Source organism: Choloepus didactylus, chromosome 10 (genome assembly GCF_015220235.1).
Source record: "Choloepus didactylus isolate mChoDid1 chromosome 10, mChoDid1.pri, whole genome shotgun sequence".
NCBI classification, from domain to species: domain Eukaryota; kingdom Metazoa; phylum Chordata; class Mammalia; order Pilosa; family Megalonychidae; genus Choloepus; species Choloepus didactylus.
The window spans coordinates 129,964,185-129,985,066 of record NC_051316.1 but is presented as its reverse complement, the minus strand read 5'-3'; the positions used below and the strand labels follow the sequence as shown (position 1 = coordinate 129,985,066).

Here is a 20,882-nt window from a genome sequence, read left to right as displayed (position 1 = left end):
TTGCTGCTGGGTGAGGATATTGTCACCTCCCAGCCCCCCAAGCCAACGTCTCCCCACACCCCCTCCTGTTCCTATTTCCTCTCAGGAGGTGGCGGGGGTGGGGGGTGGGGGGAGAGGCTCGTGATTTATGTCTGGGGTGGAACAAACAGTTGAAGGGTCCCTGCCAGGAAGGCTGTCCCCAGCCGGGTCCCCAGCACAGCCCAGCCTGGGGCGCTGACCCTGCCGGCCTGGCGGGGGGCTGCACACCCCCAAAACCCCGTTGCAGGGGCAGCAGGGACAGATGGGGAAGGCCGCAGCCCGGCCCTCAGGCTGACCACACCCCCAGGCCTCAGGGCACAGCGAGGACCCGGGAAGGGCTGACCTTGGCTGGTGCTGGGACCCCCGGAGCCCCCACCCCACCTGCAGAGTCGCGCCGCATCCACGGGGGCAGGGGTCCTGGGCTCCCGCGGCATCACAGTGACCAGGGGCCTGTCCGTGGAGCCAGGCCCAGACTGGGGGCTGGGAGCCCCAATGAGGAACGCGGCTTGGGCCTGGGGGCAGGCTGGCCCCCCGGGCTGGAGGGACGAGTCCGCGGGACAGTCCCGGGACACCAAGGCCCCCGCATGGCCCCTACCCCACGATCGGCCCTGGACCCCTGTGGGAAACCCGGCCGCAGCAGGGGCAAGGGGCGAGCCCCCCCACGGCCTCGTCCCACGTCCTGAAGGGAACCGAGCCACTGCAGCCGCCACTTTGTCTGTTGTTCCCACTTTTCAAAAATAGAAAGCTCGAGCGGCCCTTCCACCACCCATTCTAGACGGGGTGCCCTGCTGCTCCGGGGAGCCCCTCCTCTCCTGTGAGGTTCTCCAGCGTGCCCCTCCTTCCCCGGCTGCGGTCACGGGGTGCTGAGCAGTGTGGGGGCCCTCCTGGGTACTCCGCTGATCCGCTAGCGGGGCTCTGGCCTCAGTTTCTCCATCCGACAAGTGGGGACCGCGCTCCTCCTCCACGGCATCGAGGGAACCAAGGCCCGAGAAGCCCCAGCCTCACCCGAGGGGGCCCCCCAGGCTCCCTGCAGGCGCCCCACGTCCCCTCGCTGCTGGGCAGGAAGGCGGCCTCCAGGCGTGTTTCCGCCGCGGGACGGGCGGGAGGCGAGTGCAGGCGGCGATAAGGCGTGCAGGGCCGGCTGCACGTCCGCCCTTTGTCCCGGCCCCGCGGCCTTTCCGGCCGGGCCTGCAGGGCGGAGGGCGATGTCCCTGCGGCCGCCCGGCTCCACCCCGCCCCACCGCTGTGGCCCCTCTCCGGGCAGCTAGGGCAACCGGCCTCCAGGCCTGGGGCTGGGAATCTGAGCCGAGATGACCCCCTTCTCCTTCCTGCCGCTCCCCCTCCCCTGGCCTCAGACTGGGCAAGCCTCCGTCTCCGCAGCCCCCCCGGGACCCCGCGACCCTGCCCGCTGTCCTGCTCGGGGTCCCAGCAAGGCCCCGCCTGATCCCAGCCCTCGTGCCGCCCCCACGGGAGCCACCCCCGGGCGGCTGTCCTGCCTGCCATGCACGGTGGGCATCACAGAGAAAGGCCTCTTCGCCCCCGCTGCCCGCAGGGACGCCACAGCTCCTGGCCACACTCGGGCCTGGTGGCTTTCCAAGGAGGTGTGCCCATTGCCTCAAGTCCCTGCTGTCCCTGGCTGAGGACGGGGCCTCAACCCCAAGGGTGGGGGGGAGGCTGCAGAGGGTGCGGGACTGGCCGACCCCCCTGCCCGTCCCATAGCCGCTGGAAGGCTATGGGAGCCTCTGGGCGCCCCGAGTGTTCCCTGAGACCCCGGTAAGGAGAGAGGTCCTGGGCCTGCAGGAGGCACCCCGCCCCAGGCCGGGGCTCCCTCGGGGCTTACTCCCCGTGGCTCTCCTAAAACATGCCCCACATCACACTGTGGGTGGCAGCTGGGCCCTGGATGCCTGCTCACGTCAGGGCAGGGCCTGGCCAGGAGCCGTCACGGGAGACCATCTGGAAGCAGCAGGTCTGGGCGTTTCTTTTGAGATGTGTTGGCCGTAACTGCCGACCCCTCAGCCCTAAAATTCCTAGCCCCAGGCACAGCTTGGAGGGTCTCCAGGCCCAGACGGCAAGCCAAGTGCAGGGACCCCACTGCAGGTCCAGGGTGGCACATTCGAGAAGGGCAATGCATCCAGCGGCAGGAACACACCGGGGGGCCAGGGGCCAGGCACAGGCGGGAGGGGGGACGGCAGCGGGGCGCAGGGACTTTGGGGAGCAACGGGCCGCCCCGTCATTCAGTGGTGGTGGCGATAGCACGGGGAACACATCCCCCGACACATGTGAGACTGTCTGTGTGAAACCTGCACGTCGCCTTGTAAATGTTCCAGGTCATTTAAACTCAATCAGGTTGCTCTAAAGAAAGGTATCTGGGACCCAGCCCTGCCCCTCCCACCATGCTCCTTGCGCTCCAGGACTCAGTTTTCCCATCTGCAAATGGCGGGTAACAGCCGTGTCCCGGCAGAGGGCTGTGGCAGGTAAAAAGTGAATTAATTCGCATCAGGCAGTGAAACAGCACCTGGGGCTCACAGCACCCAGCAAGTGTGTGTCAAACCCAGAAGCTCCTTTAAAAGCAAGCACCGGCCCTTCTGCGGCCTGAGCTACAGACAAACAGAACATCTGTTTTATGTCTGGAATCATAAAATAAAACCTAAATGAAATATCCCCTGGCCTGGCGTGACCCCCCCCCCGCCACTCCCCCAACCTTCCCACCCCCTCCCCGGGTAACCTGCTGTCTGGGAACTGTGCGGGGGCGGGGGCTGCCTTGGAAACGTCTGGACGTCTACAAACCCCTGCCGGCCGTGGCAGCACCTGGAGAACCGCGGTCTCAGCACCACCGTCCATGGCCTGTGTCCTTCGGCTGAGCCCGGTGGCCCCTTCTCTCCAGAGACACAGAGCTGGGGAAGGGGCTTGTCCCGTCTCTTCGGAGAATGTTCCTGCTAAAATTTCCCCTGCTCGAATGGTCTGGGGAGCCCTGCAGCCCTTCTCAGTCAGGCCCCAAACAATAATGGTAATAAATAATAATAGTAACTGGAATGACCAGAATAACTGTAAAAATAACCCTGGTTGCATTAGCACTTTAGAGCTGGTGGTAGTCATAGCAACGACGGCAGACCCCCCCCCCACCTTCCCCCCACGTAGCCCAGTGTCCCCATGTCTGGGCCCAGGGCTGGGCTGGGGCCCGTCTACAGACCCCCAAAACTGCAGCCTGGCCACGGGGCCGGCTTCTGGAACATTCCACCCAGGTGTCCGTGACCGCCCCAGAGAGACACTGGCAGGGGGACCCTGAGGAAGCACCAAGCTCAGGCCCACCACCTGAGAGGGGCCTGGGCCACAGAGCCCCCACCCCGCCTTTCCTGGCCACACGCCACAGCCCCGTTTCCGGCCATTGTCCAGGGCAGGGGCCGGTGCAGGAAGCTGCGATCCCCAGGCGGGGCGGACGGTGCTGGGGACAGCGGGGGGACATCCTGGCGGAGAGGCCGGCTGGCATCGCCCGGCCAGGGGCCCGACCTGTGGCAGCAGCACCCACTCCCCAGCCACGCGGGAGTGTGGTCCCTACGCCAGGGTGCTGGGTGCTGCCAGGGTCTGGGGAGGGCCGTCCATGGTCCCCCCTCCCTTATTCCAGGATGGCCACTCCCAGGAAGGGCCCAGGGCCCTGTCACCCGTCACACTCGGGTGCATCTGGGGAACGGCAGGCAGTCCCCAGAGCAGGGCTGGGGTGGGGGCGGGAGGGGAGCGGGTAGAGGTCACACAGGTCGTGGGGAGCAGCCAGGAGGCGTGTTGGAGGCTGACCCCAAGGCTACCCGAACCCTAGAGCTGCGGGCAGGGGCAGGGGCAGGGGCAGGGGAGGGCCTGGGGCGACCTGAATTTGGCTGGACACTGCTATGTGCAGCCGAGCAACCCGAGTCTCGGTTTCCCCTGGTACAGTGGGGATCATGCAGAGCCCCCCGGGCCGGGCGGTGTGAGGACTCGGTGAACAGAGGGGTGCAAAGTCCTGGCAGGGGCACCCCGGGCCCACACCCAGAGCTCAACGAGCGGTGCCACAGGATGACACGGAGCCAACAGGCCAGAGCAGATGTGGGCACGCAGGGTCCTGCAAGAACCTGGGCCCGAGAGACCCTCTCACACCGCCGGGGGCCCGCCATTCCCCAGATCGGGGCCCGCCTGGGAGGACGTGGAGGGACTGGGGCTGCAGACGCTTCCCGGCCACTGAGGGGAACAGCGAGACATTCCAGAGAGCAGAGCTGCGCCCAGTCCGGCCGGAGAGGGGTCCCCGGGGAGGGGCCTGGGGCCGGGGTCTGCAGAGAAGGGCCTGTGGCCTGGGCCTCAGTGTCACCTGCAGACAGGGTGGTTCTGCCTGCAGGGGCCACAACGTCCAGGTGAGACTCACGAAGGCTCGTCCAGCCCCCTGCCTGGTCCGGAGGCCTTGGTAAGGCCCGGCTCCTGGCATTTCTCACCCCATTCTCCTGTGTGCCGGGGGCCTGGCAGGGTTGGGGTCTCTGCTCCCCGCTCCAGGCCCCCTGTGTTGGGGCCTCTGATCAGAAGCCACCCGGCTTGGGCAGACGGAGCAGCAGCCGCGGGGGGAGCCATCTGGGGGTTTCTCAAACACCCAAAGGGTTCCTATGGGACCCTTCTCTCCCACTCCAAGTGCAGGCCCACGAGAAAGAAGACACACGTCCATGCGAAAACCTGCACACGAGCGTGAGTGTGCATGGCAGTGCTGTTCACAGTCAGAGGTGGGAATAAGCCGAGGGCCCGTGGGCTGACGCTGGCGAAGGGGCACACGGGGTGTGCTCTGCCACATAACGGGGATTATTGGGCCCTAAAAAGCAGTAAGTTCTGAGACATGCAACCATGGGGCGGAGCCGTGAAATCATCACGCCGAGTGAAATAAGCAGACCCGAAAGACATGTGACATACGAATCCATTTCCATGAAACGTCAGGGCAGGTGGAGCCCGGGGACAGCTGGCTGCCTCGAGGTTGGGGGGCTGGCGGGGGCAGGGAGGGCACACAGCTTCCTTGAGGCGATGAAAACGTTCTAGAACAGACTGTGGTGACAACTGCACATGCCTGTGAATCTGCTGGAAACAACTGAATGCCCACACTTAAAATGGGTGATAGTGTACGGCAGGTGAATTACAGCTCAATAAAGTGATTTGAAGAAAGAGAAAAGGAAGGATGAAAGAGAAAGGAAAGAAGGATGAGAGGAGAGAGAGAAAGAGAGAGCACACACCCGCCTGCCCCTGGGCCCCTCACTGCAGCCTCATGTCTGGTTTGCAGCAGTGCCCCCCCCCCCACAAGGCTTCCTCTGGGCCTGGGTCTCCCCCCAAGAGGGTGGAATGGGCTGCGGTGGCTTGGAGAGGTGCAGTGAGGGGCCTGAGGTCACAGAGCCGGCAGTGGAGTCTGTGAGAACCTGCCTCAGTTTACCCTGGGTGGGGAGATGGACGGGATGGGGGGGATGTGGTCGAGGGGCTGGGCCGTGCCTGGAGGGTCAGCGGAGTCAGGCCAGGGAGGTGAGGGGCAGAGGGAAGCAGGGTCTCCTTCTCTCGAGGCCATGGGGGGGGTCTCTGGCCTCTGAGCTCTCCGGAGAAGGGGGTGCCCCGCTGGGGTCAGTGGGAGCCACCACAGGATCTCAGGCCAGGGAGGCGGCTGGTCCCCCACAGGCCAGGCTCTGCCCTCTCTGGGCCTCGGTTTACCTGTGGGTAAAAGAGGGGCATGGTAGATGGTTCCCAGGGTTCCAGTTGCCCCGACACCCCAGGGTCTGAGATCGGCCTTGGGCCCCCACCCCGAACAATGGGACATTTGAGCTTTTCATCAGGAAACGTCCCCGGGACTAAATTTATGCCTGGTCCCCGGGTGGCCCTTTATTCTTCCCGGCGATGGGGGAGAGGTCAGGCCCCCTCTGCCTCCCCCCCACCCCTGGCCCCCTTGACGCAGTTCCCCTTCCCCTCCGGAGGGGGCAGCTATTGTTCTCTCGGGCTGCCCCCCAATCTCCCCGCACACTCACTTCCTGTTTCCTGGCTGAGAGGAAGCAGAGATTTCTGGCCCACCCGGCAGAAGCTGGCCTTTTTTTTCTCTTTCCCTTTCTGTCTTCACATTTTTTAAGGATGTGAGAAAAAAAAACAAACACAGACGACTTCAGGGCTGAGCAGGAACTCGGGGGCCCCTGCCTGGGGCTCTGAACTGGGGGGTCACAGGTGACTTCAAGAAATCATGCCCCACCCCCCAACAAACAAGATTAGGCCCAGGCAGAAAACTGTCCATACCCTGAGGGGGCAGAGGCCCCCCATCCTCTCCAGGTGATGCATGGGGAAACTGAGGCAGAGAAGCCTTGAGCACGCAATGTCCCTGACCTTGGTGACCCCGCAGGCGAGACTGATTCCCAGTCTGGTCCCCAGAGAGGGCACTCCCACTACCCCCCATCACCCCACTGCCTGCCCCAATCACGGGAACCAGTGGACAGCCCCCATGTGCGGCCCCCTCCACGGCACGGCTCACCCAGGCAGCCTGTCCACTGCCTCCTCTCTGGGCCTGAGTCCAGCCTCTGCCGTCGACAGGCTCCGTGACCTCACACAGCCCAGGCCTCGGTTTCGTCCTCTGTAAATGGGTCAACCACAGCGTCAACCCCAGGACCGGGCGTGACCACCCCACCCCACGAGCTGCGCTCAGCGAGCGTCAGTGCTCCCCCTTGTCGTGATTTTCTCCCATGAGACTTGGCACAGGGACGGGAACCATGCCCAGCTTGGACAGGAGCGCCCGGCGCTTCTCAGGGGGGCGGGGCCGGGGGCTCCACGCAGGCTGCAGTGTGGAGACCCAGGGACCCCCCCACCCCTCGACTTGCCCAACGGCCCCCCATTCCCGGGAACTTCCCTTTCCGCCCGTGAGATAAAGTGTTTTTTCCTCTCGACGGTAACGGCCGCCCTGTTGGGCTTGGCAAATCGCTGCCCGACTGGAGTGGGCGTCCATCCAGGGCGCTGGGCAGGGAGGGGCAGCCCTCGCTGCAGCCCTGGGGGTCCCCAAGCCCCCTTCCTTGGACCCCCCAGGGAAGGCCTGGCCTGGATGGGAGGGCTCCCATGGCCTAGAAGAGCTGGGATCCAAAAGCTGGACAGCAGGACGAGCCCCGGCCGTGAGGCTGAGGACCCCAAGAGCCACCCCAGTCTCAAACAGCAACGCTGGGTGGGGTGGGGTCTCCATGGTCGGCTCAGGCCCCCCATGTCTGCTCTGCTCAGTACAGCTCCTGCATCAGCCCTGTCCCAGCCAACAGGCCCAGCACCCAGGGGTGGGCATTTCATGGAGGTTCCTGGGGAGCTGGGGTGGGCCCCTGCACATTGCAGCAGAAAGGACGCGGCCCCCCACCCCCGCCAGGTTTACTCCCAGCTGGTGGCCTCTCCTTTCTCCCTTTGCCCCCTGCTTAGCAGGGGGGCCCACAGAGGGCCGCCCCCTGTGCTCCCCCAGGCCCCCACCCATGCCCTGAGTGACTTTCCAAAATATTTCCCAAGGGACAAATTCTGCTGTTCAAAATTAAGATGTTCTTCATCTTCCCACATTAAAAAATAACGACATGGGGATACTGCTCCCAGCCACCGGAACAGCTAAAATGAAAATGGCAACACTACCAAGTGTTGGCGAGGACATGGGGTGGCAGCAGAACTGCCTGGCCACAGGGGGCACCAGAGAGCCACTGGGCAGTGTCCACACCTGCTGACCACCGGCCGCTCCTCCCAGGTGCGGGGCTGGGCGTGGGTGCCTGGGACAGACATGTTCACACGTCACCCAGAGAGAAGCACCAAACCCGGAGGCAGACCCCACCATCAGCAGCCTGTGGAGAAACGGGGACCCATGCCCCCCGGGGGTGCGAACCGGCAGCAGGATGGACCGAGGGCAGCAGCCCCAGAGAGCCCCCTGAATGGACTTTCCCACCAAGCGGGAGGAGCCGGAGTCCACTGGCCCAAAACCCCAAAGGGGTGACATCCTTTTTTGGCTGGAGGTCAGAGCAGGCTCCTGGGGGTGACGGGAGGCCCCAGGGGCTGGCTGGGGGTGGTGGGCTTCGAGGATGTTCGCCGAGTGCCCTGGGCTGGGCTTCCGCTGTGTCGGAGGCTCACCCACCCTCCAGCTGCCCCTCGGGGTGGGGGGTGGTCCACACAGCCTGCCACCTCTTTTCCCACTTCTGGGTGCCAGACTCTGCCACCCTGTTACAGAGCCCCTGAGATGTGAGCCTGCGGACGGCGGCTGGGCCTGTGGTGGCTGGGAGAGAAGGGGCAACTCCATCAAGTTCTGGGGACAGAGCTCCTGGGGCTCACTGAGGGCCCGACAGTGGGGTCCCGGGCCTGTCCAGGGCCTCTGGCCTGGGCGTGGGGTGGACAGGCAGCAGGGAGGTGGCCTTGGCTGAGTGGGCGTCCCCTGGAGATTGAAACCAGGGAGCAGGGAGAAGAGGGGCTGGTCAGACACCCCCAGGCTCCATGTCCAGTGTCCCCATTTCCTGGCCTGTGTGACCTTGGACGTGAATCCCCCACCCCCACCCCCACCCTCTGCAAACCTTCATCTGAAAATGGAAATTTCTCAAATCAGAGTGTTCCACGGGGGGCTGGGTGCCAGGGGTCACCACAGGGCCCAGTGCAGGGTGCTTTGCACACCATGATGCAGGGTCTCAAACGGGGTGGGTGGTGGAGACGGGGTGGGGTGGGGTGGGGGTGGGGGGCAGGGGCAGGGAGAGGAAGAGAGAGAGACTGGGGAGGAAGGGGCACAGGGAAGGAGGGGCAGGGGAGGGAGCCCTGAGGCCCGGCTGCTCGGCTAGGCCTGCTCGGACCCCCACACCTCCCCAGGGGACCTGTCGCCCCCCCAGGCGCGGGGCCAACTCAGGTGCAGACTGGCCACCTGGCCCACGGGGACCCGTGCCGGCCGCCTCCCCCCAGCCCCACATGGGACGGCCACTGGGCCCGGCGCATCCTTTGGCGCAGAGCTCAGCCCGGCCGCCTGACAGAGCCGTCCTGTCCCCGCGGCCGGCCGGCCACTCCAGGGGTAAACAGGAAGCCCCATCTCTCCCCTGCACTGCTTTCCCGTCTTTCCTTCCTGCAGCCCGGCTCGTACGCCGCACCCCGTGCCCCTCGGCCTCGCAGCCGCCTGCGATGCCCACTCTGGCCCCTGCCCGGGGCTCGGCCTGCCCTCTCCCAGGGCTGCGGAGGCAGGACAACCAGAGGTGAGGGGTCTCCAGAGGGTCCCCGGAGGGCCTGGGAGGGCCGGGAAGCTGTGGCGACCCCCGCCAGGCCCCACCACTGACCAGCGCGCTCCGGGAAGGTAAGGCAGCCGGACCCCTCCGTCCACCCAGGCGTGAAGGGCAGCCCCGGAGTCCAGCCCTGCAGACCCAGGGGCAGGGGGGGAAACTGAGCCCCAGGGTCCGGAAACCCAGGGGCAGAGTGGGACTTGGATGGCCAGCTGGCCAAGCCCGGCGGAGAGGCCTCTGTCCCAGGGCCCTGAGTGGCCAGGGACGCTGACCGTCCCACCAGGCCTCCAGCCCCGAGCTGGCCTGTGCAGTGGGGGAGGGCGGATGTGGGGCCCAGGCCTGGGTAGAAGCCCCCCAGCATCCTCCTAAAAAAGATTCCCTGTGGCAGGATGCGCTCGGTGATCCTGAACAGGGAGGGAGGAGGGCAGTGCGGCTGATGGCTTCCTGGGGGGTGCACCGCCAAGGACGGGAAGGGTCCCCAGCCTGCCCCACACTGAGTGCCCTCTGACCCCAAGCTCCACTGACCGCAGCACCAGCCCTGGGGGTGGGCTGATGGGGTGAAAAGTGCCCCGTGCCCCTCTCCGGAACCCCAGTCCGTCCTCAACCGGGACCCCCCTGGAGTGCAAGCGGGTTGCCAGGCAGTGCCCGTCCCCGCCCCCACCCCCTCTGGGGGCACCCCACCCCCTGGCCTGCCTTGGGTGCTCAGGAGACAGGACCCGGTCCCAGGGCCCAGGCCTCCTCTCCTGGGCTCGGTTCTGGTCCTGGCCCGGGAGGGGGGTGGGGCGCAGCTTTACTCGCTGGCTCCTTGCAGGGAGCCCGTCACTGCCCCCGGCAACACCCAGGACCCCAGCCGCTGGGACAACGCCTGGAGGGGAACTGACCCCCCGGACCCTCCCCCACCGGACCAGGACTCAGTGTGGACAGCAGCGCAGGGGTCAGGGGCACTGGACGCCCCCCAGCAAGACAGGAGCGCAGCCGCCTCCAGCCCTGCAGGCTTCCCCCCCTTTCCCACACCTGAAACCCCACAATTCCATTCGCTTCTGCGCTCTGCGGTGGCGTTTCCAGAAAGTTCCCTGACACGCCTGCAGGTCAGAGGCAGGGCAGCACGTATTTAGCTAATTACCTACTCCCAGCCCTCGGTCCTTCCCCTGGCAAGGACCAGTCTGAAGTCTGGGGGCTGCCCCAGGTTTGGGGGGCACAAGGAGGAATTGCGGGATCCACCGAGAAGAGAAAGGCTGAGAGAAGGGGGCCCCCTGTTCAATGTGGCCCGGGCCTGCTCTGTTCCCCGCTTACCTAGGTGAGCCCCACCCCCTCTGGGCCTCAGTTTCCCCACCTGTACGGAGCCAGATCTGACTCACCCTGACTCATCCAGGGTGGGTCTGGGGCCTGGGGAAGAGAGGGTTCCAGAGAGGGGCAGGCTCTGGGTGACCTGGCCGAATGCCCCCAAATGCTAGACTTGGGGTACCCTTGGGTGGGTGCCCTGGCCCTCTGGCTGCAAAGCCCCCAGGTGGGAGAGCAAGGGGGGTTGAGTGAGGCAAGGGGGGCCGTGCCGAGGGTATGACCGGTGGGGGTAAGGGCTGGACCCCAGGCTGGGCTGGCTGGGGTGGGGGGGTTCCCACCCTTGGGGCCCTCCCTCCCCACACAGATGGCAGTGCTGAATGCTAGGGGTCTCCTTCAGGCACCCAAACACCCAGTGGCCACCCCTCTACTGTCCCCACCGAGGAGATGGGAAACTGAGTCTTGGAGAGGAGGCGTTGCCCGAGGCCTCTGGGCAGCAGACCCTGGCGTGGCCGTCGGGGCAGGGAGGGGAGTGGGCAGCTGGGTGTGGGGCGTTTCCTGCCCGGCCTCAGCATCCCAGTCCTCGAGGCCTGGGATGTCAGCTGGGTGGGGCCGGGGGCCCACAGGGGCGCACAGGGCCCAGGAAGTGGGGGTGTCCCTGGAGGCAGGTGGGCAGGGGTGGACCCTGCAGTGAGCCTTGCACCCTGAGGACAGCTCCCTCTCTCCGCCCACGGCTGTCCGCAGTGTGGTCTGGGTTGAGCCCTCCCTCTGGAACCAGGCACCCCCCACCCACCCCTGCCTGGGGGAGCTGCCTGAAGTCCACCCTTACAGAAACTGCTCTGTTGCCACCTAAAAAGGGAAACTGAGGTCAGGCCCTGGGAGCTGGAACCTCTGGGGAAGCTGCCATAGCACCCCCTTTGGTACACAGAGGCTCCCCTGGCCCTTGGCCCCTCCCCCTACCCCCTCAGGCTGCTGGAGAGAAGCCAAGGTGGGGAGATGAGGGCTGGAGAACATGTCTCACCCTCTGGTCCCAGGGTGTCATCAGCCTGGAGGACCCCTGGGAAGTGGGGCTAAGGTCTCTGGGCCCCTTCTTGCACAAGCCCGGGGGCAGGGAGCTCACTGCCCCTCTGGCAGCCCTTCACGTGGGGAGGCCCGTGTCTCTGAGCTGGGGTCTGCCCCCCTCGGCACCCACCCTCCCGTCTGGCGTACTCTGGGCCCCGGGGACCCACAGAACAGGCTGTTCTCGGACCACCCGGCCGGCTCCGCCCTCCCCAGGCCCTTCCGGCTGGTCCTGCCGACCCCTCCACTGCCAAGGCTGGGCCCTCCCCCCGCTGGGAGCCCCTCGAGGCTCACATCCTGCACCCTCGCCCATCGGGGGGTGCAGGCGTGTGTCCTGGGGGAGGGTGCAGAGTCACCGGACCAATGGCCTGTGGCCAAAGACGTGCAAAGTGCCTCTGCTGAGCTGCACGACTGCAGCCAGCTTTGTGGGCCCTGGGGGGGCCTGGGTGCCACGTCCCCCCGACAACTGTGGATGGGGGTGGGGTCACCCCGCGTCACCCGCCAGGCTGCAGCTGAGCACAGACCTGGCCCTGGCTGCTTCAGGGCTGGACTCTGAAGCCCCGGGGGACAGCTATCTCCCCCACCCCCCAGCAGCTCTGCCAGCCCCCCCTCCACTGGCCCCCCACCGCCCCTCTGCCTCCTGTTTGTTCTGCTGACGGATCCCCGTTATCAGCCGAGAACACACACAGGAAGTCCGGCCGGGAAGAGCCTATCCCAATCCCGATTTACACGGGACAGGAGCATAAAAAGCCGCCCTTCCTCACCCCGGGAGGAGCCCCTGGCCCGAGCCCCACTGGCCAGTGTGGCCGAGATGCAGGCTCGAGCAGGCGGGCCAGGCCAGCGGGAAGCAGGCCCCGGAGAGGGGCAGGGTCCACCCCGGCCACAGGAGATGGCAGTGGTGGGCACGGCTGGGCCTGGGCCCGGGCAGCCTCAGGTACGGCAGTGGGGCTTGGAGGGGTGGGAGAGGGTTGGGGTCTGGGCAGCCCTCGAGCCCCGTCCCAGTACTGGGGGCACCTCACGGCCTGGGCAGCCTCTCCATCCTGGTGCTACCCCCACAGCATGGAGGAGAGCACCGAGGCCACTTGGTCGGATTGCCAGTTGGGGGTACGGGGGGCAGCCTGGAATCCAATGTCCTGACCCCAGCACTTGGCCCCTGAGCTGCCCAGTGGCTGATGCCCCACAGAGGGACAAGCCAAACACAGCTCGGCAGCCCCTTGCGCCCCTGGAGGAGCCCAAGAGGTGGGTGCCTGGGGACTGGTGAAGCAGGGCCCACTGTGGGGGAGGTGACACTCCCTAATCCCCTGCTGGGTCCTGGGATGTCCCAAGGGCAGGGGCTGTCTCTGCTCTCCTGAGCCGTGGGTGAGCCTCCCAAGGTGGGCCTATGGACAGGGTCAGCCCAGAGGATGAACCCCAAAGCCAAATCTACAGCCCAGACGAGCCTTGTGTTGGGGGTGCTGAAACAGAATGAGGAGCCCCACCTCTCACCCATTGACCTCTGGGGGCTCAGGGACGGTTTGATGGGGGACAGGCCTCGCCAAACAGGTGATTTTGTGAGGCTGCCCTGGAACCCTAGAGGGGCCCCTTGCCCTCCCTCTCCATAGCCCCCCAGAGCGGCAGAAGCTAAGGTGCCCTCCCCACCTGATATACATCCACCTCAGGGTGTCCGGCAGGGAAGATGGCCCATTTCTCAGACGAGAAAGCAGAGGTGGTGAGAGCTGGGTCCACGGACCCTGCCTCCCTGAGTGCCTCTCCCAGCTCCCCCTGAACCAGGCTGGAGAGGCAGGCAGGATGAGGGGCAGCCGAGGGGCAGTGGAGAGGGGCAGGCAGCCCTCCCACCAGAGCCCCCTTGGTCCTGCTCTTAACCCTTTGCTGCCTGGGATATTGGGGAGCCTGGGTCTGGGGGCAGGAGCAGCAGGGATCACAACAGCCCCCGCCCCAGCTGCCCCTCAGGAACCCCCTGGTCCAGGGGCAGTGGCTGCTGGACAGTGGGCAGGGGATTCCTCTCCCGACACTTGGGGCCTCCCTTCATCAAGCTCCTGTGCACTCGGCTAGGCCCCAGCCAGACACCCTGACCTGAGCGTCAACCGACAGGACCCTCACCTTCCACCTCGGGCTTGGCAGAGACACTTGCAGCTTTAGGCGGTTCCATGCCCCATCCTCTCTGGGCAGCCCATGGGGTGGGATGGGAGGTGGCAGCCCCATTTCACAGATGGGAAGCCCATGGGGTGGGATGGGAGGTGGCAGCCCCATTTCACAGATGGGAAGGCCGTGCTGGGCCGTGGTGCAGCTGTGAGCTGCGGCTGGTGCCTGCTCCCAGGCAGTTGGGGGCGGTGGCGGTGACTCAGCAGGCCAGGGGTGCCAAGGGTGTCTGTTGGCCGAGGGCCTGCAGTGACATAGAGGCTGACCCCAGCCCCGTCCCGGTCCCTGGACACCGAGGCTCTAACTTCACCCTGTCTCTGACCCACAGACCCCACCACAGGGGAAGTTTGAGCAGCCACCAGCGCCCAGAGGAGCTGCCGGAGCCGTGTCCGGGGGATGACAGAGGCCCCCACGCCAGGTGAGCCCCCCAGGAAGCCCAGGAGGCTCTGGGCAGCAGAAGGGGTCCTGGGTCACGTGCACATACACACCATGGGGCCTTGGGTTCGAGGGCGGAAATTGTCAGGGCGGGCAGGCCTGTGCCTCCTGGTAGGACAGCAACGCTGTGGACGGAACCGGACAATCACCAAGTCCTGCTGCGCCCCCAGGCTGCTCCCAGCCACCCTGCCAGGCGGAGCTGCTTGGCCGCATATCCTGAGTGAGGACACAGAGGCCCAGAGAGGTGGTGGGCCGGCCAGCCCAGGAGCCCCCTTGCAGTGACCCTGGTGCTGAGGGCACCGCCGGAGGCAATGGTGGGCCACCCACCACCCGGGGCCGGCTCCCTGGGGCACTGCCCATTCTACAGCCTAGAGCTCAGGAATGACCCTGACAGGCAGTGAGGGGGTTGCCGAGCGGGAGCCCCGACCACCCTGCCTTCCTCCCCACCCCATCCCCAGGATAGGAAAGAGGCTCTGGCGGCCCACCTGGGTTCCCACCAGCTCTGCCCGCGCTCCGGGGTAGCCTTGGCTAGGCCTCGGGGGTGCACGGGGCTGCTCCGGGCAAGGTCAGCTTTGGCCATGGCGAGGGTGTGGGGGGTGTGGGGTGGTTTGAGAGCGAGCAAGGGGGGCCTCGGCACCCGGTCCGAGTGGACGCCCTGGGGCTGGCCCGAGGCTCAACGCAGGGGACTCGGGAGGGGCCGCGGCGGCGCCCGGAGGCCGGACTGTGAGTCCAGAGGCTGGTTTGCGCTGACTCGAGGCCCGGCCTTGGGGGAGCGCGAGCCGCCGGCGGGGCCTCAGTTTCCCCATCTGCGCAATGGGGGCGGGGCGGGGCCCGGGGCCCATCCCCCCTGGGGGCGGGGCTCGCGTGGCGGGCAGGTGGGGCGGGGCGGGGCGCGGGGCCCCCTCGGCGCGGTGGCGGCGGCGGCGCGTGCGCACCCCGGATCGCGCGGTGAGTGCGGAGCGAGCGGGCGCCCGGGCCGGGGGCGCGGCGAGCGGGGGGACTTGCTCGCCGCTGGTCTGGGGGCGGGGGCAGAACCCTCTAGAACCCCCCGGGGGCGAGGGAGCTGGGGGGTCCTCACCGGCCGCGGAGCTGGGGGGCGGCCGCGGGGGCGACGCCGCGCGATCGCGGGCACCCGAGAGGTGAGCGGGCCAGGGGCGCCCGCGGCTGGGCAGCGCCGGCCTCCAGAGGCGGGGGCCAGGCCGCGCGGGGCCCCCCACGACCCCCAGCCTGGACCCCCCATACTGCATTCTCGGTCTGGAGAATGGGCCCAGCGGCCTTGGGAAGGGGCTCCCCCTGCCGGTGACAGGAGGTGGGACCCGGGGGCCGAGGCTGCGCGGGGTCTCTGTGCCTAGGAAGGGGGGGGCGCACGGCCTCACCCCCACCCTCTCCTCCGGGTCCTGCGGATCGCCCAGGGCCTGCCTCAGGGCCTCGAAGGCTCGGACCCCGCAGCTTGTTTCAGGTTGGGGAGTGGACATCACACTGTCCCCTCGCTCCCACCCAACCCCCCCAGCCGGTGGTGCGGGGAACTGGGGGGGCACGGGCCTGGGGAAGGGTGGGCAGTGGAGGGGAAGCGTCCACAGTGAGTCACTGCGTTTCCGCCCCTCCCCCGGTGGGTCCTCAGGACCAAAGCACCCCCTCTTGGGGGAAAAGGGATTCAGGGCCCTTGCCTTGAGTGGAGTCAGCCCCCCTCTACAGACCCTCAGGGTGCAGGCCACGGGCTGCAGGGCCCTGCAGGTGGGGGGAGAAGGGGGCGGACAGGGCCATGGCCACAGGGGCAGGGACGTTATTGCTTATCACCCTGCAGGTGAGACACCCCCACCCCACCCCCCGTGGCTCCCCCCGCCCCAGTCGTGGCTGTAAAACCAAAGGGAAATGAGATTTTGCCGAGCCCAGCACCGGGCGGCGCCATTGGCTTGCTCCTAGGGAAAGGCATGACTCTCGAAAATTGAGGCTCCGTTTTTTTTCAAAGCACGTTTCCCTTTCTAAACAGCTTTAAATAATTATGGAGGGGGGTGCTATGGAGGATGTTTGTCTCCAAGAAATCAGCCGGCCCCAGTGGGCTGAGGGGGCCGGCACCGGGGACCTGGCAGTCGCCTGCCCACGCCGGCCTCCCCCTGCCCACCACCTGTCACCGGGCCCTGCTCTCCGGTCCCACCTGCCCAGTCTTGCCTGGACACTTGGGGTGGTGCTCTAATGGTTTCCTCTCCCCAGGACCCAGCCCCTCAGGTCAGTCCGATGACCAGGACATGCCCCTACCCACAGACTCTGTCACAAAGGCCCCCGGCCAGGTCCTGACCCCTCAGCTCCCCCCGCTCAGCCTCCCCTCCCAGCCCCCTGCCCTGCCAGAGAGCAGGAAGGCGCAGGAAGGACCTGACACAGCGGGACTAGCGTGGATGTGGCTCCCCACTGCCCCTGCCCCCAGACTACACGGAGCTGAGGGGGGCTATGTCCCCACCCCCGAGTCCCCACAGCCGGGGGAAGCCTTTGGCCCCAGGGGTAGAGGTCAGGGAGGGCCACTCCGGGACCCCTCCCCAGCTGGGTGCTCCAGTCGTGGTGACCACCGTCCTGCCAGCTCTGCAGGCCAGGGTGATGAGCACCCTCCCAATGCACCCCCACCCCGTTCTGAGAGCGTGCACACCCCACAATCGTTCCAGCTTGCCGGACACCTGCCCCCCCCACGAAGTCTCCCAGTCACTCTCCAAGCGGAAGTTTGGAAGGGCTGGGGTCAGCCCACAACTCCCAGGCTGGGCTGGGGTCTGTGCCCTGCTCTGCTGCCCTGGGTGCCAGATGAGCCCAACGGGGGGGCCGCGTGTCCAGATCCTCTCCTGAATCTGCAAGTGGCCCTGCCTCCGTCCCTCCGATGCCCGCGGGGTCTCTGCCCCAGGCCAGGAGTCTGCATCCTGAGTCCATCCCGGGCTCTGGGTGCTGGGGCCTGGGTCAGCCTGAGCAGTGGGAAGGAAGGCGAGGGGGCTCCTGCACAGGGGATGCTGTGGCGGGAGATCCCGCAGAGGGGCTGAGCAGGCCTCACGGAGTGAAGGAAGTTTCTATCAGGAGCACGGGCTGGAAGGGGGATCTGCAGAGGGACTTACTGAGGGCTGCTCTGTGCTCTAGTCCAGACTGAGGAGAGGGCCATCCTGCCCAGAGCCCAGCCATGGGGGGCTCCCGGGCATTGCTTCTGCTGTGGTTCCTGGTGGTGGCAGCAGGTGGCACGGAGCACGTCTACCGGCCCGGGTGAGCCGGGGCAGGGGGCTCCGGGCCTTGGGGCGGGGGTTGGGGGGTGGGCTGCCAGGACCCCCTGCAGAGGGTCCTTCCAGTGGTGACACTGGGAAGACTCCCCTGTATCCTGAATGCCCTTGGGCTGGTGGGGGAATTGGGTTCCAGGGCTGGGGAGGGTCCTGGCTCCAGGAGCCCCTTGTGACCCCGGGCCCACCCCCCCATAGGCGCCGGGTGTGTGCTGCCGGGATCCCCATCTCCGAGTCCTTCGTGCAGCGTGTATACCAGCCCTTCCTGACTACCTGCGAGGGGCACCGAGCCTGCAGCACCTACCGGTAGGTGCCCCCCCCACCCCACAAGCCTGCCGGACCCCCCGAGGCCACCCCCAGGGCCCCCCATCCACCACCTGCCAGCTTGGCCAGCCTACGGCAAACCCTGGGGCCAAGAAGTCCTCCCAGCCAGCGGTGGGAAACTGAGGCCCAGAGCCTTGTCGAGGGCACAGCTGCAAGTTCTCAGCTCCCTGGTGGGGTGCCCACCCCCGAGGTGGGGTGCACTGGGGGTCGGCCGCAGCAGCTCCTGGGACCTGGGTGGGGGGTGCTGAGGCAGATGCCCAGGGTGGGGGGAGCCTCCACTGGGGATCAAGAGGGGTGAGAAGGGGTCAAAGCCCCCACCCCCGACCTGCAACACACTTGGGGGAGGGGAGGGTCAGAGGCTTCCCAGGGGGTGAGCCGGCAGCCTGGGCACCCCCCAACGGCCACCCTGGGGCGAGGACGTCTGAAGGCGGGCCTGGTCCACTTTGGCTGCTCAGGAAGATGGCTCCAGGGGTTTCTAGGGGGTCCCAAGGGGCTACCGGGAGCTCTGGGGGGCTCCAGGGAGGCTAAGCCAGCTGGAGGGCTGGAGGACGGGGTGGGCGGAATGGGCTGCCCTATGATGTCCTGGGCTGACTGACCTGGGGGCCCGTCTGAGCTGCCCCCGGCCCACCCACAGGACCCTCTACCGGACGGCCTACCGCCGCAGCCCCGGGCCGGCCCCTGCCAGGCCTCGCTACACCTGCTGCCCCGGCTGGAAGAGGACCGGCCGGCTCCCAGGGGCCTGCGCGGCAGGTGAGGGCAGCGGGCCCGGAACCCCAGGACACTGCCTCTCGGGGCACTAAAAGACACTGCACCTGGGGCCCCAGGATGCTGCCCCCCAAGGTCCCAGGACCCTGCCTCTCAGGGGACTCAAAGACACTGCCCCCGGGGACCCTGGGTCACTGCCCCAGGACCCCAGGACCCTGCCTGCTGTGCCCAGCATTGTTAAAACTGGCCCAGTGTGCTGAGCTCTGCTCCCCAGAACTTGGGCAGAGGCCCCACTTGCTGGCCAGAGCCCCCCCCACCGTGAGGCCCTGGAAGCCCCCACCTGAGTTGTCCCCACCGCCCACAGCCATTTGCCAGCCACCGTGCCAGAATGGAGGGAGCTGTGTCCAGCCTGGCCAGTGCCACTGCCCCACAGGGTGGCAGGGTGACACCTGCCAGACAGGTACGGCGGGCTCCCCACCCTGGGTGGGGTCCTCTGGGTACCTGCCCGCACACCTGTGCACCCTGCTGGCCCAAGAGGGGGCCCATTCGTGGGGAAGCCCCCTCCGACGGGCATTGCCCCTGCCTGACCCCGTTTCCTGGGCCCTCCCAGATGTAGATGAGTGCAGCACGAGGGGCGGCGGCTGTCCCCAGCACTGCGTCAACACGGCGGGCAGTTACCGGTGCCGGTCTGCGGAGGGGCCCAGCCCGGCTGCGGAAGGGACGCTCTGCCTGCCCGAGAGAGGGCCCCCCGGGGTGGCCCCCAGCCCCACGCCAGGTAAACGCCCGCTTGCCCCTCTGCCTTGCTGCGGGCAGGGGGGGCTCGCAGGGCGGACGTGAGTCGTGGGGTGGGCCTGGCGGGTGGGGGGCACCGGCGGGCAGCTGTCCTGGGGGCTGGGGGCAGGGGCGGCGTCGGCACTGGGCCTCAGGGTGGAAGGCAGGGGCCCTTCTGTGAGAAAGGTGGCGGGTTTCCTCACGGGCATTGTGGGGCGGGCTGCCCTGGGGGGCCTCGTCTCCCCGCCCGGGGTCCCGTCCGCGCCCCCATCGCCCCTGCACCTCTGCTGGCGACGGGCCATTATTACTTTTGGTACGCGCTGTGACACTTCAAACTCGTACCGTGAGTAATAATGCGCCGTCGGCAGCCCGGCACCGAGAGCGGGCGTGGGCGCGGACCCCGACTCCGGGAACCCCGACATCTGGGACCTCACACCCAGGGGCACTGCAGGGGCGGTGGGGGTGGGGCCATGTCCCAGGTGGAAGGGGCCTTGCGGCCTCGAATCGGGGGTGCTGGGGGTCTCCGGCCCCCCTGACCCGCGCCTGCATCCCCCCCAGGAGTAGACACGGAGGTGGGGCAGGAAGTTCGGAGGCTGCAGTCGAGGGTGGAGGTGCTGGAGCAGGTGAGGCCGGGGCCGGGGTGCCCGGGAGCCGCTCGGGGGCGAGTCAGGGGCAGCCCAGCGCCCCGTCGTCTCGGGGGGTGTGGTTTGGGCCCCAGGACAGCTGCGGGGACCCCCAGGACAGGAGAAGCCACGCACCGGCTGCACCCCCCCCCCCCCCCGCCCCTGCCCCCCGCGCGGGCTCCGGCCCCTCTCCCGGCGCAGCAGCACCCCCTGGTGGCCGCCCAGGGCCCACCGCCGGGAGCATTACCCCCCGGGGGAGCAGAGGGGTGGCCCCTTCCCCACCAGCCTCTGCCTCCCCCAGAAGCTGCAGCTGGTGCTGGCCCCGCTGCACGGCCTGGCCTCGCGGGCCCTGGAGAGCGGCCCCCCGGACGCCGGCGGCCTGCTGGCCCACTCCCTGCGGCAGCTGGACCGCATCGACTCGCTGAGCGAGCAGGTCTCCTTCCTGGAGGAGCAGCTGGGCTCCTGTGAGCTCCCAGGGTGGCCTGAGCCCCGGGTCGGGCTGGCAGGGCGGGGCATGAGAGGGGGAACCCCAGAGCATGGGGCCGAGGGGCGGCAGGGGCCCCATGTGCGCTGACCTCGGCTCCCCTGTCTACCGTAGGCTCCTGCAAGAAGGAGCTGTGACCCGCCGGCCCGGAGAGCCTGTGGGATGCCACCTGCCAGCCCCAGACTGCACGGAGCCCCCCACCCCACCCCACCCCACCCACCCCTGCCATCAGCTGCGAGCCCTGGGCACTGCCAGTCGCCCGCCCCTCCTGCCCCTCCCTACTCGGCCTGGCATCCCCCTGGTCTTGTGAACTAAGCCCAGACAGACCCAGCACCTGGGTGCCCGCTGCCCACCCCACCCCCCCAGGGCTGAGGGAAGGTACAAGGGCTCCCTGTCCAGGGCCTGGGGCCTGGTGGCACTGATGGTTGCCTGCCCTAGAAGGGGACCCCATTCTCTCATCGTTGTCAGAATAAAAATGAGACTTGAGGAGCTGCTGTATCCATGGATGAGGCCTCTCTGAAGCCACAGGGACACGGGTGGTGGTGAGCTCTGAGGCCGACAGGGGCAGGGGAGGTGGGGGGTTCTG

At 67.5% G+C, this 20,882-nt stretch overlaps 3 protein-coding genes and 1 long non-coding RNA gene across 11 annotated transcripts; 2 read left to right on the top strand and 2 right to left on the bottom strand.

Moving 5' to 3' along the window:
* Positions 1–4,735: 4,735 nt before the first annotated feature.
* Positions 4,736–6,763, bottom strand: LOC119505413. Its single transcript, XR_005210735.1, has 3 exons — positions 6,515–6,763; positions 6,024–6,102; positions 4,736–5,712 (listed from the first exon to the last, which is right to left on the bottom strand). It is a non-coding gene; the product is annotated as an uncharacterized LOC119505413 (long non-coding RNA).
* Positions 6,764–8,069: 1,306 nt separating this feature from the next.
* Positions 8,070–14,429, top strand: LOC119545389 (basic proline-rich protein-like). The gene is made up of 11 exons (XM_037850859.1): positions 8,070–8,141; positions 8,839–9,034; positions 9,092–9,212; positions 9,342–9,429; positions 9,830–10,324; positions 11,483–11,656; positions 11,790–11,917; positions 12,165–12,507; positions 12,757–12,812; positions 13,891–14,130; positions 14,318–14,429. Exons 1-11 carry the CDS (start codon positions 8,070–8,072, stop codon positions 14,427–14,429), a joined length of 2,025 nt encoding a protein of 674 aa, XP_037706787.1.
* EGFL7 (EGF like domain multiple 7) lies at positions 9,172–20,840 on the top strand. Of its 8 annotated transcripts, none has more exons than XM_037796908.1 (10): positions 9,172–9,310; positions 10,048–10,324; positions 14,041–14,130; positions 17,264–17,378; positions 17,588–17,695; positions 18,348–18,463; positions 18,783–18,878; positions 19,029–19,193; positions 19,748–20,276; positions 20,411–20,785. In XM_037796908.1, the coding sequence occupies exons 4-10, from the start codon at positions 17,299–17,301 to the stop codon at positions 20,604–20,606; spliced, it is 1,290 nt and encodes a 429-aa protein (XP_037652836.1). In that variant the 5' UTR covers positions 9,172–9,310; positions 10,048–10,324; positions 14,041–14,130; positions 17,264–17,298; the 3' UTR covers positions 20,607–20,785. The 8 variants fall into 8 exon arrangements, 7 of the variants coding, with proteins under 7 accessions (XP_037652836.1, XP_037652834.1, XP_037652833.1 ...); XM_037796906.1 differs by having other exon boundaries at positions 17,259–17,378; XR_005210608.1 differs by lacking the exons at positions 9,172–9,310; positions 10,048–10,324 and adding an exon at positions 12,437–12,507 and having other exon boundaries at positions 17,259–17,378; positions 20,411–20,684; positions 20,723–20,840.
* On the bottom strand, positions 14,714–15,622 carry LOC119545388 (basic proline-rich protein-like). Its single transcript, XM_037850858.1, has one exon. The coding sequence runs from the start codon at positions 15,620–15,622 to the stop codon at positions 14,714–14,716; it is 909 nt and encodes a 302-aa protein (XP_037706786.1).
* Positions 20,841–20,882: the final 42 nt, after the last annotated feature.

Coding starts and splice junctions, on each gene's coding strand:
- LOC119545389 (XM_037850859.1), top strand. CDS start 8,070: ATGTTCGCCGAGTGCCCTGGGCTGGGCTTCCGCTGTGTCGGAGGCTCA. Junction 8,142..8,838: donor CCCTCCAGCTGCCCCTCGGG/GTGGGGGGTGGT, acceptor ACACCTCCCCAG/GGGACCTGTCGCCCCCCCAG. Junction 9,430..9,829: donor TCCGGAAACCCAGGGGCAGA/GTGGGACTTGGA, acceptor CCGGAACCCCAG/TCCGTCCTCAACCGGGACCC.
- LOC119545388 (XM_037850858.1), bottom strand. CDS start 15,622: ATGTCCACTCCCCAACCTGAAACAAGCTGCGGGGTCCGAGCCTTCGAG.
- EGFL7 (XM_037796908.1), top strand. CDS start 17,299: ATGGGGGGCTCCCGGGCATTGCTTCTGCTGTGGTTCCTGGTGGTGGCA. Junction 18,464..18,782: donor CCCAGGGGCCTGCGCGGCAG/GTGAGGGCAGCG, acceptor CACCGCCCACAG/CCATTTGCCAGCCACCGTGC. Junction 20,277..20,410: donor GGAGGAGCAGCTGGGCTCCT/GTGAGCTCCCAG, acceptor TGTCTACCGTAG/GCTCCTGCAAGAAGGAGCTG.